We start from the raw sequence: 14,360 nt of genomic DNA, 5'->3' as shown, positions 1-14,360 counted from the left end.
CATGTTGCTTCATTGGTGCATTTAAAAATATTGTCAAAAGTAGTTATGGTAAGGGTTGATTACTGAAGTGGATCCATTGTGAATGCACATCTGTATTGTCTACAAGCCAAAAGTATGCAGTAACTTCAAGTACATGGGCAGAAATAAAATAATAACTCAAAGTTATTATTCAGATATACTTGCAAGAGACATCTTGAAAGTTCTCTCTCTTCTAGAGCATAAGGTGGTCCTTAGAGACATCTGGACGTTTCAGCATTTTCCTTTTCTGAAAAAAACTAATATCCCCCTGTTTGTCATTCAGTTAATTTACAACAAAAGTCTGGAGCTACACTTTGGAACAGCAAATATTTACCTCAGGTTCCTCACTCATTTGGCTAATAACATTGCCATTTATTTAGTTTTAGCATACAGGATTCAGCAAAGTAAGAGAAAAGCAGCACTTCAGGTAAGAGATAACCATTTTAAAATCATATTATAGTATATAAACTGAAGGAAGATAGATTAAAATTGGTTGCTGATTAATATGTGATGACACTTGAAATGCCCAGGGGTCTTTTTTTGCAGCATGTAACAAATGTTTCTTTTAATTTTATTATGCGAGCCAGTGTTGTGTAATGTCGTAATTTGATCTGGGAGACCCAAGTTCGAATCCTCACTCTGCCATGGAAGATTGCTGGCTAACCTTGTCAGTTACGCATTCTCAGTCTAGCCTGTTGTGAGGATGATTTAGAGGATAGAAGAACAAAATAAACCTCCTTGGGTCAGCGTTGGAAAGAAAAGTTAGGTATAAAGGAAGTAAAGTGTATTCCTATTCTAAGAAAATGTTAATAGATTCATGGAAGTTTGATTTTTTTAAAAAAAACAGAAAATCTCTGTATTTGACTCTTTGTGTGGCTAAAAGCTATCTCTTAAAGAGATCCGTCAGTATTCATGTATTTTAAAGAGACCTTGGTTTTCCAAAGAATGGTCGCATTTTCAGGCTATGTAAGATAGATGTTTGGAGAACAAAAAAGTCAAATGTTTTCATATCTTGGGAAGTGAGCTGTGTGACCCACAAAAGCTCACATTGAATTAAATGTTCTAATCTTTAAGGTGCCAATAGATTTTAAAAGAATCAAATAAGATCCAATAAGACTAAGGAAATTCTCAGGGTAGGGGTGCCAGGTTCCAGGTGGGACCTGGAGATCTTCTGGAATTACAACTGATCTCTAGACTATAGTGATCAGTTTCCCTGGAGAAAATGGCTGCTTTGGAGTGTGGAATTTATGGTATCACATCCCTGTTAAGGTCCCTGTTTCCCCAGATCTCACTCCCAAAACCTCCAGAAATTTCCCAGCCGAGAGCTGGCAATCATATTTATTTAATGTATTGTCGAAGGCTTTCACGGCCGGAATCACTTGGGTGCTGTGTGGTTTCCGGGCTGTATGGCCGTGTTCTAGCAGCATTCTCTCCTGACGTTTCGCCTGCATCTGTGGCTGGCATGATCCTCTGAAGATGCCAGCCACAGATGCAGGCGAAACGTCAGGAGAGAATGCTGCTAGAACACGGCCATACAGCCCGGAAACCACACAGCACCCATATTTATTTATTTAGTTAGTTATTTGATTTGATTTTTATACCGCCCCATCCCCAAAGGGCTCTGGGCGATGTACAACAATTAAAACACAATGTAAATAAATAAACATTTAAAAGCAGCGATAAAATTCCCAATGCATTTACCGAATCTAAAACTCAAGGTTTAAATTTAAAATTAAAATCAAGATATAAGGTGGCGTCCAGCGTTCCAATAATATAAAATCCCTCCCTCCCCCACGGTAGAGGGAGGCATGGCAAGTCTCATTAGATGTTTGGCGGCCCTGATCCAGGGGGTTCCACACACCAACAGGTCATCACCAGATTTTGCCTGAAGAAAAGAAAATGTGAGTGGGAATTAGTCGGAATATTTAGTCTAGTTAAATTTGTCATTGGGCAGGTGAGTGATTTTTCACACATCCATATGTTATTTGCACAGATGATGAAACCTCTTTGGTTAAGTTCCTCCTTATTCTAGCGCAGGGGTCTGGAACCTGCAGCTCTCCAGATGTTCATGGCCATGGTGGCAGGGGCTGATGGGAATTGTAGTCCATGAACATCTGGAGAGCCGCAGGTTGCAGATCCCTGTTCTAGCAGTGGTATCTGCCAACCTTATACAGGTCCAGATAAAATTTGTGAAAAGAAATTACTTCAGCAATATAGTTGCAGATTCCCCTCACAGACTAGGGGACAGAATTTGAAATATGTTGTTATTTTTTATGCAATGCCATCAGACAATTTATGGTATTCTACAACATTTCATAAACAAGCTTCTTTTTTTCTCCAAAAATGCTTATCATATAAATTCAAAGAACAGGGAAAACGACAGAGGAAAGGAAAAGGAGGGGAGGGAAAGATTTCTGAGCCAGTTCTTGCTCTAAAATTCTTCTATATGATCATGTCTACAGAATGTAATTATGTGCGGAAAGCTAGCATTACCAAGGCTATGCAAATACGAAGCTAGGAACAAATCACTTTTTCTGTCTCTCCTTTTATTTGAAAAGACACAAAGATGGCTTGCCACCAAAGGGTAAGATTCCAAAGGGTAAGATACGAAACACTTTTTGTACCTTACGAACATTATTTTAAAAATTCAGGACGCAGAGGGTTGGATCCAGTAGAAAATTTCCTCTGGTCAAAGGACAGACTGGTTTTGCGTCAGATATAGATATAGATATATTAGCAGAGTAGAACAGAAGAGACAGATTCTCAGTTCCTTTTTATATATGAGTTTACTAATGATAAGGGAGGGTCACATGGAGATAAAATAAGAAATCCTCTCTTTCCTGTTACACATCTACATTAATGTACGTTTGGTTTCATCTTGATACCTGTCTGCTGTCTCATGCTCCTGGCGGTGGTGGTGTTGTGTCTGCCAAACAAAGAAACAGAGTTAACTTTATAACTTCAGTTTATGTGCTCACTGATATGTAAGCAATGGCTATCCGACTGACCAATAGCTAATCAATAGATCAGGTCATAAATAGTAACTTCAGCAAACTTGCTAACATACAATCAGTTAACCCTTTTATAACTGAGTTGTGGCAGACACTTGCAAAATCCCAAAGTTGCAGCTAAGGTGAAATATTTCTGACTGGTCTATGAAATTATTTTTCTACCTACCGGTACATGGATGAAACTGGGCTTCCTGAATTCTGGATGCCACTGCACTTGTTACACGGGGTTGTAACATCTGCAAATGGTTCATGACGGTCTAACTGGATTGTGGAAATCACTAGTTTTCCTGTGTAGATTGTTCTAAAGATTAAACAGGTGAACCCCTTAGAGCACCGGTGTCAAACTCGCAGCCCTCCAGATGTTCATGAACTACAATTCCCATCAGCTCTTGCCAGTATAGCCAGTAAGAGCATAAGAACATATGAAAGAGCCAGCTGGATCAGATCAGAGTCCATCTAGTCCAGCACTCTGCTTCTCACAGTGGCCCACCAGGTGCCTTTGGGAGCTCACATGCAGGAGGTGAAAGCAATGGCCTTCTGCTGCTATTGCTCCTGAGCACCTGGTATGCTAAGGCGTTTGCAATCTCAGATCAAAGAGATTGCTCATGTTGAGAGGGACTGCTCATGTTGGGAATGCTCATGTTGGGAGGGACTGATGGGAATTGTAGTTCATGAACATCTGGAAAGCCATGAGTTTGACACCCCTGCCTTAGTGATAAGTAAATGCTACATAGCCAGTGGTGGGATTCAGCAGGTTCACACCACTTGGGCAGAACCGGTTGTTAAAATGGTGCTTGTAAACAACCAGTTGTTAAATGATTTGAATCCCACCACTGAACATAGCCCTGACCTGGGTGACCCAGGCTAGCTTAATCTCATCAGATCTCAGAAGCTAAGCAAGGTCAGTCCTGGTTAGTACTTGGATGGGAATGCCGGAGTTGTTATGTAGAGGAAAACAATGTTAGTCTTTTGCCTCAAAAGCCCTACTGGGTTGCCATAATTCAGCTGCTCCTTGTTGGCATTTTACACACTCAAACAATATACAAAAGTGTTATGGGTCAATTTGTGGGTCTTCAGAACACCTGTCTCAGATCTTTTCCGACCTAAACATGATATTATCTCTCTGTTCATCAGAAAGGAGTCAATTCCACAATTTCAGCATGAAAACTGGTATTTTTCTGGTCATATTGGAACTGTGTGCCAAAATGTGCATATCCAATGCAGAAGATGGGATTTCAAGAGAGCAAGAGCAGCAGAGTTTCTTACCAAACTACTGGCCTTTCAATAACACTGATAAACAACATCGACACCAGAATGTGTCAGATCCAGCTGCAGAAGAATCTGCACCATCGTTTTCCATGCACAACTTCACAGAAAGAAACACCAATTTTGGATTTGATCTCTATCGAAAAATATCGCTGACACATGACAATAATATATTAATCTCTCCGCTGTCACTGTCATTCACTTTGGCAGTCTTTGCCCAGGCTTCCACAGGGGAAACACATAACCAAATTGTTAAATCTCTAAATCTCCAACTTTTGGATGGTCAAGGGAATCAGCTCCCAGCTTTTTTCCACCAGCTGAGAGGCAACATCACCCAAAACAAGGAATTTGTTCTTTTGCACAACACTATCTCTTTCATCTGGAAAGACTTCCGGATCAAGGACTCCTTACGTAACCTGTTGAAGCAATATTTTGACATGGAATTTCTGGCAGTCGATTTCCACAACTCTACTTCAGCTAAAAGCATAATCAATCAGCACATTAAACTAAAGACCAGTGGGAAAATCCCTACGTTGTTCGATTCATTAGATGAGCAAGCCCAAATCATCCTTGTGGATTACATTCATTTTAGAGGTAATATTTTATTTTATCCTGGGAAGGTAATTAAAGAAGAACGACTAGGGCCCAGGTGTCAAACTCGTGGCCCTCCAGATGTTATGCATGATGGGCAAGTCCTCCCACTGCACCCCATCCCACCAATCTCATTAATGGCGGCCCAGCTAGCTGGATCTGGATGTGGTCACATGTTGGCTGCCAAGCAGGATTGGCCCTAGTTAGAACTTGGATGGGAGACCACCAAGGAAGTCTAGGGTTGCCATACAGGGGCAGGAGATGGTATACCACCTCTGCTCACCTGTTGCCTTGAAAAGCTTATAGGGTTGTCATAAGTCAGTTGCACTCTGAAGCTCAGTATTCGCAACTCAGCAGGCAGGTTTCACTCTAGACTAGAGCCTCTAGCTCAGTGGTTCTCAACCTGTGGGTGGCAACCCCTTTGGGGGTCGAATGACCCTTTCACAGGGGTCGCCTAAGACTCTCTGCATCAGTGTTCTCCATCTGTAAAATGGATAAATGTTAGGGTTGGGGGTCACCACAACATGAGGAACTGTATTAAAGTGTTGCAGCATTAGGAAGGTTGAGAACCACTGCTGAGAAGCCCAAGGTTAGAAGAAATGCAGAGACTCTCCTGTGAAATTAACGTTGCTGCTATAAATGTCTGCTTAAAGAAGGATTCCAGTATAAGCACATAAAGCAGAAGCAGCCAGGCATGAATCAAGAGAAATGGTAAATCAGATTCAGCTCACTAAGGCTGGACTGGCAGCATATAAAAACTAAGCTGGACGTAGTAGTGTTGGATACTTCATACCTACTTGTAGCAAAGTTCCTCCAGATATAATGCAGTTACTGACTGTGTGGTCACTCTGCACATTTCTCTCGGTGGGGTGCTGGAGCTATGAGTCTGAAGCATGGAGAGCATCCAAAGGCAAGACCGGGATCAACCATACCACTGGTATCTGAGGATGGAAGTTCAAATGGCATATCCTGTCTCCCAAAGGATATCCTGTCTCTGCAATTTACATGGGGTACAATCCATTAAGAAATCTTTCACAGAACCTTATTCATTTCAATGTGCGCATTTCCCAGTAGATTGGATTCCATGGGCCCTTTTCCTGCTCTTCCAGTGTTAATAGTGGCAAGAGGCAATCAAGAAAAGTACATATGCTCTGAGCATCTAAATTCCCTGTGGGAAAAAACCCCACTGTTTCGATTGCAAGCCCCCAGACTGGTGCTGTATCCAAGTCAACCAGTTAGGCAGGAAGTTTTGATTACATTCCTAAATATACACCCAAATTAGAAAAACATCCAAAAAGCCTGAATCAAATGCACAATATTAAAGCCGCCTAGAACACTGAACTTCAGCTGGTAGGAGGGTTTCCACATGGTCTAATTTAGTGTGGATCGTACCAGTGGTGCCTTTGATTTCAAGACAAGGCTTGGTAAAATTATATACCAGGGAATCATAAAAATGGGTATGTCTTAATTCCTGCTTTTCTAACATCGATTGTATATTGATGGATGCAATTTTCTTGTTCCCTATCCCCTCCCTCCCGCTACCAAAAAATCCTGGGATTTTGGTGCGGGTGCTAAGATTTCTAGCAAAAGATCTCTGCTCTCTCATCTCACACACAGAACTACAATACCCAGGCATCCACTGAGAAGAATACTAAATTGTTATGTCTGCATTGGAGATATGCTGTATGAGAGTGAGAGAAGAGGAAATGTTAAAACAGTCAACAGGGATAATTTTTACAGATTGAGGATTCAGTGAACTAAAATGCAACAATGGTCCATGCTGGCCCACTGCAATTCTCCTTGAAGTTTTGAAGGCTGAACCTTTCACGATGCAATAAATATTATGTAGCTCCTCTGCTGCTGCCTCCCACTGTAATCTCTGTGATATTGTTCCATATCAGCTAAATCAGACCAGATCTCTTTACTCTGCTATAATTTTTGTCTAAAGGGCTGGAAATAAGTGTTAGTACTGGGTTTTTGCTTCTCAGAAACACTTTTAAAGTGCTCCATGGCAACCCAAAGACATTGCAATTAAATCTCCCCTAATTTCCATTCTATATTTTTAGCTCTCTGGTTCTACTTTTCACTTCTTCAGTAATTGTTGAGTTGCAGTAAAATGTGCTCAGGAAAAAGGACTATAATTGCACCACTGTACTTATGGACACTTGCGGAAATCAGATGAGATCCAAACAGCCTAGTAGTATGTAGGTTGACACCCTTTAACAAGCAAACCTGGCAGATGTTGGATGGTGATGTTCATGCATGAACACGCACAAATGCTGCATACATACCTGGAGGAAAAAGTATTGGTCAGACTCGAGAGAAACAATGGTTTTTAAGAGATATGAAGGCAGGGGTGTAATGCCCAGGGAAACATATGGAGACAAATGTCTCTGGGCTGCGGCCATTTAGTCATGTGGGGGGCAGAAAATCACCCCCCCCCACCCCTCCTCCTTGGTCCATACACTGATTTCAAGACCTGGTGCAAAAAAGTTGTTTGATTGTGGGGGGAGGGTGGCTGCCCGTATGGTGGGGAGGGGATGGAAAACTCAGATTTTGCTCTTGGCTACATTTTTTCTAGATACGCCTCTGCATTAAGGTGCTCTGACAGAGCCATTTCACCTTGCTTCTCCTGTGATTTCTGGGCAAACAAATTATGCAGGGTCTTAAAAATGTGAAAACCTGTCTGACCGGAACCAACAGTAGGAAGGGTGTGTTCAGGGTTACTCCAACTTAAGTCCGCTGAAATCCCATGATACTGAGCTTCAGAAACTCTACACAGGATTGCATTATTAATATAGGAGCTACTGCTGTCCAAGCTCCCTTCAACTTTATTTGGAAATGAGTCTGCAATTATGAACATCACTGGAGAATAAGAATTTTTTTTCCTCCAAGAGTTCTATGTTATCTCCTAATGTAAATTGCACAAAATGTGCTAAATCTAAGTTACGGACACCAATGACCATTTTTCATAATTCAGTTCACAGTGTAGTTTTTCTGACCTGCCAAACTATGGATGCACAGCTAAGCCAGTTTGACATGTATGCCTCTGACTAAGAGATGTGTATACAACCGATAAGTTACTCAATTCCAAATGTTTTAACACAAGGCAGAACAGTGGCTCGAAAATGTTGCAGGGAATCTCTGAATAGAGTGTTCCATAAAACACAGACATGGGAAATCAGTAGTAGTATTTGTCCTATGTTTCAGAAGCAAAGAGTAAGGTGGTCCTAGCTTTAGTTCTTCCCACCCAACAACTAACAGTGCACTGTGTAATGTTACTTGAGTCTAAGCCTATTGATTTCAGTCTGTGAAATCATGCACGCATGATTAGCATAGTAACCTGGCTGGGGGATAGTTTCAGGTGAGTCAGCAGCAAAAGACCAAAATTTGAGCCCAGTAGGTTTTAAGAGTCAAGGTTTTGAGATAGATTCAGGTGGGGAACTGTGTTGGTCTGAAGCAGCAGAAAAACGTTTGAGTCCATTGCAACCTTTAAGACCCTCAAAGTTTTATTCTTGGTGTAAGCTTCCTTGTGTACGCATACTTCCTCAGATATACTTCTTCAGATACAGTATCTGAAGAAGTATGCACGCATACAAAAACTTACACCAAGAATCAAAAACTCTATGGTTGTTTTCCACATATAGCCGGGCGATGACAGCTCCATCCCAATCGGGCTTAAATGGAAGCTGGTGGGCGTTAGGGATCTTGCTCGGTGAGGGGCGGATCCGCATGGAAGCTGCCTAGGGTGTTATTACGAAATGCGCTTACCTTGCCATCTTTCGTTCCAGCTCCTGAAACAGGACATACCCACTCTGTCCTCCAACCCCCATGGGTCAGAGGGCAGCATGGGCATGTCTTTGCAGCCACCCAGATATGAACGAGATGGCAAGGTAAGTGCCTTGCACACACTGAAGGGGCCGAAAGCGGCGCCCTCACGCCGGCGCTGTTCACACAGCGATGGCCTGAAGGCGCTGCTTTGCAAAAACCTCGCTAGTTTAGTGAGGTTTAAAGCAGCGCTTTCATGCTGCTCCGGCGTGGCCAGCATCCTAGGGACAGCGTTTTTTTCCGTCCCTAGGACGCTGTTATTTGGCCATGCAGAAACTGCCTATGTTGGTCATAAAAGTGCCACTGGACTCAATTTTTTCCCAAGGTTTTGAGAGTTACAGCTCTCTGGGAAATCCTATGAAGAGAGCTTTGACTCTTGAAAGCTTATACCCTGGGAATCTTGTTGGTCTTCAAGATGCTACTGGACTCAAATCTTGCTCATAGATTAGGGGAGAAACTTAAAGCATTGCACTCATTTGTCTATGCCACTGAACTGGGGGCACATGATTTCACAACACTTGTTTGCAGTTCAGCCAAAGGGACGCCTCATTAATTTTAGCGGGAGAGTTAAGCACATTTTTAATTTGAAATAAATGAGATTTTAGCTTTGGCTGGGTTGTGTCCAACATTTCTGTCAATCAGTAAAGACCACATCTGTACAACAGAATAAACAATTTCATTTCTGTATATCCTTAGGCAAATGGTTATATCCATTTTCTACTAAGTTCACAGAACTAGAAACCTTCTATGTAGACAATTACAATACTGTCCAAGTACCCATGATGTTCAAGACTACAAGAATTGCCTACACTTTTGATAAGAATTTACGCTGTGTTGTGCTAAAGATTCCATACAAGGGGAGTGCCTACATGCTGATTGCGATGCCTCAAGAGGGAGATTTCCTATCCCTGGAAGACCATTTAACTGCTGGACTTGTGGAGTCTTGGCTTAGAAGCATGAGAACCAGGTACAATTTATAGAATGCTTTTTTACTGATTAGATATTAGATTCCTAATGTTTTTGTACAAACTTCAATAATGGTTTGAAGGTGTTGCTGGGGATATGAAGGGGAGCAAGCAGTCTCTTGAGGAAAGGAAGGGGCATAGCTGGTTAGAAGTTGGAAGTCTGCTACCTCTTTTTCAAAGGGAAATCCTTCCTTCCTTCCTTCCTTCCTTCCTTCCTTCCTTCCTTCCTTCCTTCCTTATGCCACCTTTTCAGAGATCTGTTTCTTTCTTTCTTTCTTTCTTTCTTTCTTTCTTTCTTTCTTTCTTTCTTTCTTTCTTTCTTTCTTTCTTTCTTTCTTTCTTTCTTTCTTTCTTGATTGATTGATTGATTGATTGATTGATTGGTTTTGTATACTGCCCTATCCCCGGAGGGCTCTTCAGGTCTAATCTGTTCTTGAAACAAGAACACCTTTTTTTCCTTTCACTAGATTCAATTTCAGAGGCAAGGGATATTGAGAACAATGAGGGAACTACACTTTCAGCATCCCTTGATTATGCTTAGTACCATTTGGAGCTTCAGTTAGTGATGGATTCAAATTGTTTACAAGTGGTGCGAACCTGCTGAATCCCACCACTACTTATAATGATATCTTCATAAAGAACAGAGTACCCTGTAGTACCTCTAAGGGCAATTGTATGAGAAGGCCTACAATTCCTAAGGCAAGGGCGGGAGGGCATTATATGCCCAGACTCATTCTTCTTCAGACCCAGTTCTGAGTCTGGATCAAAGTTTTGTGTTGTTTTTAAACATCAAGAAAATATCAATAGAGGATAATATGCAAAATCTCCTATTGGTGATGTTCATTTGCATAGAGTCTTTGTGTTATTATGGTGCATATGCACATCAGATGTTTTGTGTATCTATCTTCCATTCAACTGCAGCCTATTGTTCGTTTGCTTGTTTGTTACAGAAAAATTGATATGTACTTCCCAAAGTTCAAACTAGACCAGAAATACTACATGCATCAATTGCTTCAAGATCTGGGAATTAAAGACCTCTTCTCTAACAAAGCAGACTTGAGCCTACTGACAGATCAGATACATACAAAAGTATCACAGGTAAATGTTATTTATTAAGGCTCAGTGTTGCTGGAGACATGATACAGAACCAGTGTGATATAGTGGTTGGGTGAAGGCAGGGGTGGCCAACCTATGGTGCTCCAGATGTTCATGGACTACAATTCCATCAGCCCCTGCCAGCATGGCCAATTGGAATTGTAGTCCATGATTGGAATGGTAGTCCATGAACATCTGGAGCACCACAGATTGGCCACCTCCAAGCTAAGGTCTGGGAAATACGGGGTTGAATCCCCACTCTTGCATGGAAGCTGGATGGGTGGCCTTGGACCGGTCATTCTCTCGCAGCCTAGCCTACCTCACAGGGTTGCTGTGAGGGTAAAATGAAGAAGAGGACAATATAAACTGCTTTGGGCTTTACTGTGGAGAAAGGCAGGATATAAATTAAGTAAATCACAAATGAAATTATTGCTCATGAAGCATAAGTACATCCCACTTCAACCTATTTAACAGGCACAGTGACTCCACTCTGGGGATTATTATGTACAGCACAGGTGTCAAACTTGTGGCCCTCCAGATGTTATGGACTATAGTTCTCATCATCCCCTGCCAGCATCATGCTGGCAGGGGATGATGGGAACTGTTGACCATAACATCTGGAGGGCCACGAGTTTGACACCTATGATGTACAGCAAAATGGAATGATAGATCTGCTGGGTAGAGTGCGGCATTCTCCACCTTAGATAGTGCTGGCCACCCATTTGGGAACAGGAGGAGTCTGCTGTCCACAATTTACAAACCACTGGCTTGTGCAGTCACATCTGTGACAGCTTGCCAATTGTTTGGTGGCTCATGCACCTGATGAATCAGACCAGTGGTCCATCCAGTCCAGTAATCTATCTCACACAGTAGCCAACCAGTTCCTCAGGAGGTCCAACAACACAGCGTAGAGGTCAAGGCCTTCCCCTGATGTTACCTCCTGGCACTGGGATTCAGAGGTTTACTTCCTTTGAACGTAGACGTTCTCTTTAATTACCATGGCTACTTACCACTGGCAGACTTATTCTCTATGAATCTGTCTAAACCACCTCAGACAGATCCATGGAGGACAGGTCTATTCCTAGAAAATAGGTCTACCACAGAAACCTTTCTGATCTAGTACAGGGCACCCTGCATTTACCCTGTCCCCCCACCAAGCTGGATGTGAGGGGTTTGCAGGTCCAGTCTTCTTTTGTTGGACCCAGTTCAGGAGTGGTCTGTGCAAGTTCAGACGTTACAGAAAGTGCTGTGGTTCAATGTTACCATAAGATGGAATCTTTGACAAAAAAATGCAGTCACATTGCTGTGGATCCTCACACATGTTCAAACTTCTCAGGTTCTCCAAAAAGCATACATTGAAGTGGATGAGGCAGGAACTGAAGCTGCAGCTGGCACAGGATCAGAAATCACACCGTATTCAATGCCTCCTGTTATCCGGGTGAATCGGCCATTCGTTTTTATGATCTATGAAGACACCACGAATGCCTTACTGTTTGTGGGTAGAGTTGCCAACCCCATGGAGTTCTGATGTACCAAAGCTCTGTTCAGTCTGTCTCTTTCAGTAGGCTTCTAACAATTCATTTGAAGCTGAAAAATAGGGTTGTGGAAATCCAAAGACATTTCTGATCAGAAGCAATAAATAGGTTCTATGACAATATTATGAGGACAACAAATGTCACTGAGCCTCAAGCAGATCTTCTCATCTTCTGAACTTCTATTTCATTGCCCAGGTTGTTGGCCTGTGATGTCCAGAAAGATGTCTTTCCTCCCTCCTATGATTAACCTTTTCTTTGATGTACCAGGGTCTACCATAATTAGACACAGGCTTTTGAAAGGAGTTGACTCATAGATAAACTTATTTTGTGAGATTTGGTGGTAAGATTCTGATCAGGATTTGATCAAGATCACTATTACTTGGCATTGGCAGAGCCTTCCAAAGTTTTGAAGATTTTTGCGGTCTTAGGGCCAAAAATAGATCTGTGATCAGACTTCTACTGGATGGGGAAATGAAATGAACTTAGATTCAATCTCAGGAGAAAAACCCTTCCACAAAATGTATGGATACTCCTAAGCTTCCTCCAGTACCTAAATAGAGATTTAGGTACTGGAGGAAGCGTAGGAGTATCCGTACATTTTCCCCAGCAGAGCAAATTGCCACTGGTGTGGGTTGCCTTTTGAGTGTATGTAGATTGCCATCACATTGTTGCTAACTTATGGCTACCCCATACGGTTTCCAGGCAAGAGTTGATTTGCCATTGTCTGCCTCCATATAGCAACCCTAGACATACTTGGTGGTCTCTTATTGAAGTACTAACCAGGGCTGACCCTGCTTAACTTCTGAGATCAGCCCACTCTCGACCATTACAGTCAGGCTAGAGTAGCATTTACAGAAGGGAAAAGATACTAGGTGATGTGTTAAAACTACACCCATTAATCTAGCCCACATGTACACACACACACCATTTTACTGTATGAGAGATCTAGTGTGGTACAGTGGTTATGGGTGTAGACTTCAGTCAGGAGAACTGGGTTTGACTCCTCACTCCTTCACATGAATCCTGCTTGGTGACCCTGGACCCATCACAGCTCTCTCAGAATTCTTTCAGCCAAACGCGTAGCAAGGGGGGAAAGCGCCTAGTGCACTGGTGCGTCCTCTGCCCCACCCCAGAATGCCCCGCCATGCTCCCAGAATGCCCTCACCACACCCGCACAGGGGTGAGCACCCGGTGCGTCATGCACCTCCTCCCACTTGGAGCTACGCCTCTGCTCTCAGTCCACACAAAGGCAGGCAATGGCAAATTGCCTCTGAAGATGTCTTGCCTTGAAAATCCTACAAAGTCACCATTAAGGCAGCTGTGACTTGACATCACACACACACACACACACACACACACACACACACACACACACACACACACACACACACTAAATGATCAAGAGTAAGCAAGAATCCTTTTTTATTTTCAGTCCATATTTCATACTTTAATTATCATGCTGCCTGTCAATTAATTTGAACTACATAGACTAGATGATACCAGGCAGACCTATCATCATAGACTAGATCAGGGGTAGGGAACCTGCGGCTCTCCAGATGTTCAGGAACTACAATTCCCATCAGCCTCTGTCAACATGGCCAATTGGCCATGCTGGTAGGGGCTGATGGGAATTGTAGTTCCTGAACATCTGGAGAGCCGCAGGTTCCCTACCCCTGGACTAGATGATACCAAGTAGACCTATCACCCAGCTAGCCTGGGTCATCCAGGGCAGGACATCCTCTTGACACATACCTCAGAAGTTCTCACAAGAGTGCAGACTCTGGGAAGGGGAAAGGTGGACTCTAGAGGTTGAGGGTCCAGGCACCCTGCCTGCCTCTGAAACACTGGCACAGTTATATGGGTTCCCCCACTTCCTGTCACATGACAGGAACGTGGAACTGACAACAGGCATTGACAAACATCTCACTGAGCTGGAAGAAGGTGGTAATTCAGAATTCATCTTTTTAACCCTTTTCTCTGAGAAAACACAGGCAAGAATCAACCCCAGGCCTTCACATAGGTTTATTTTGTGCGTTATAACTCTATATCAA

The 14,360-nt window shown here is 42.7% G+C and overlaps 1 protein-coding gene across 1 annotated transcript; it reads left to right on the top strand.

Moving 5' to 3' along the window:
- The first annotated feature begins 407 nt into the window (after positions 1–407).
- SERPINA10 (serpin family A member 10) lies at positions 408–13,463 on the top strand. Its single transcript, XM_048486206.1, has 5 exons — positions 408–445; positions 4,164–4,889; positions 9,411–9,681; positions 10,630–10,777; positions 12,111–13,463. Exons 2-5 carry the CDS (start codon positions 4,190–4,192, stop codon positions 12,300–12,302), a joined length of 1,311 nt encoding a protein of 436 aa, XP_048342163.1. The 5' UTR covers positions 408–445; positions 4,164–4,189; the 3' UTR covers positions 12,303–13,463.
- Positions 13,464–14,360: the final 897 nt, after the last annotated feature.

Source organism: Sphaerodactylus townsendi, linkage group LG02 (genome assembly GCF_021028975.2).
Source record: "Sphaerodactylus townsendi isolate TG3544 linkage group LG02, MPM_Stown_v2.3, whole genome shotgun sequence".
NCBI lineage: Eukaryota > Metazoa > Chordata > Lepidosauria > Squamata > Sphaerodactylidae > Sphaerodactylus > Sphaerodactylus townsendi.
This window is presented reverse-complemented; position numbering and strand designations above follow the sequence as displayed.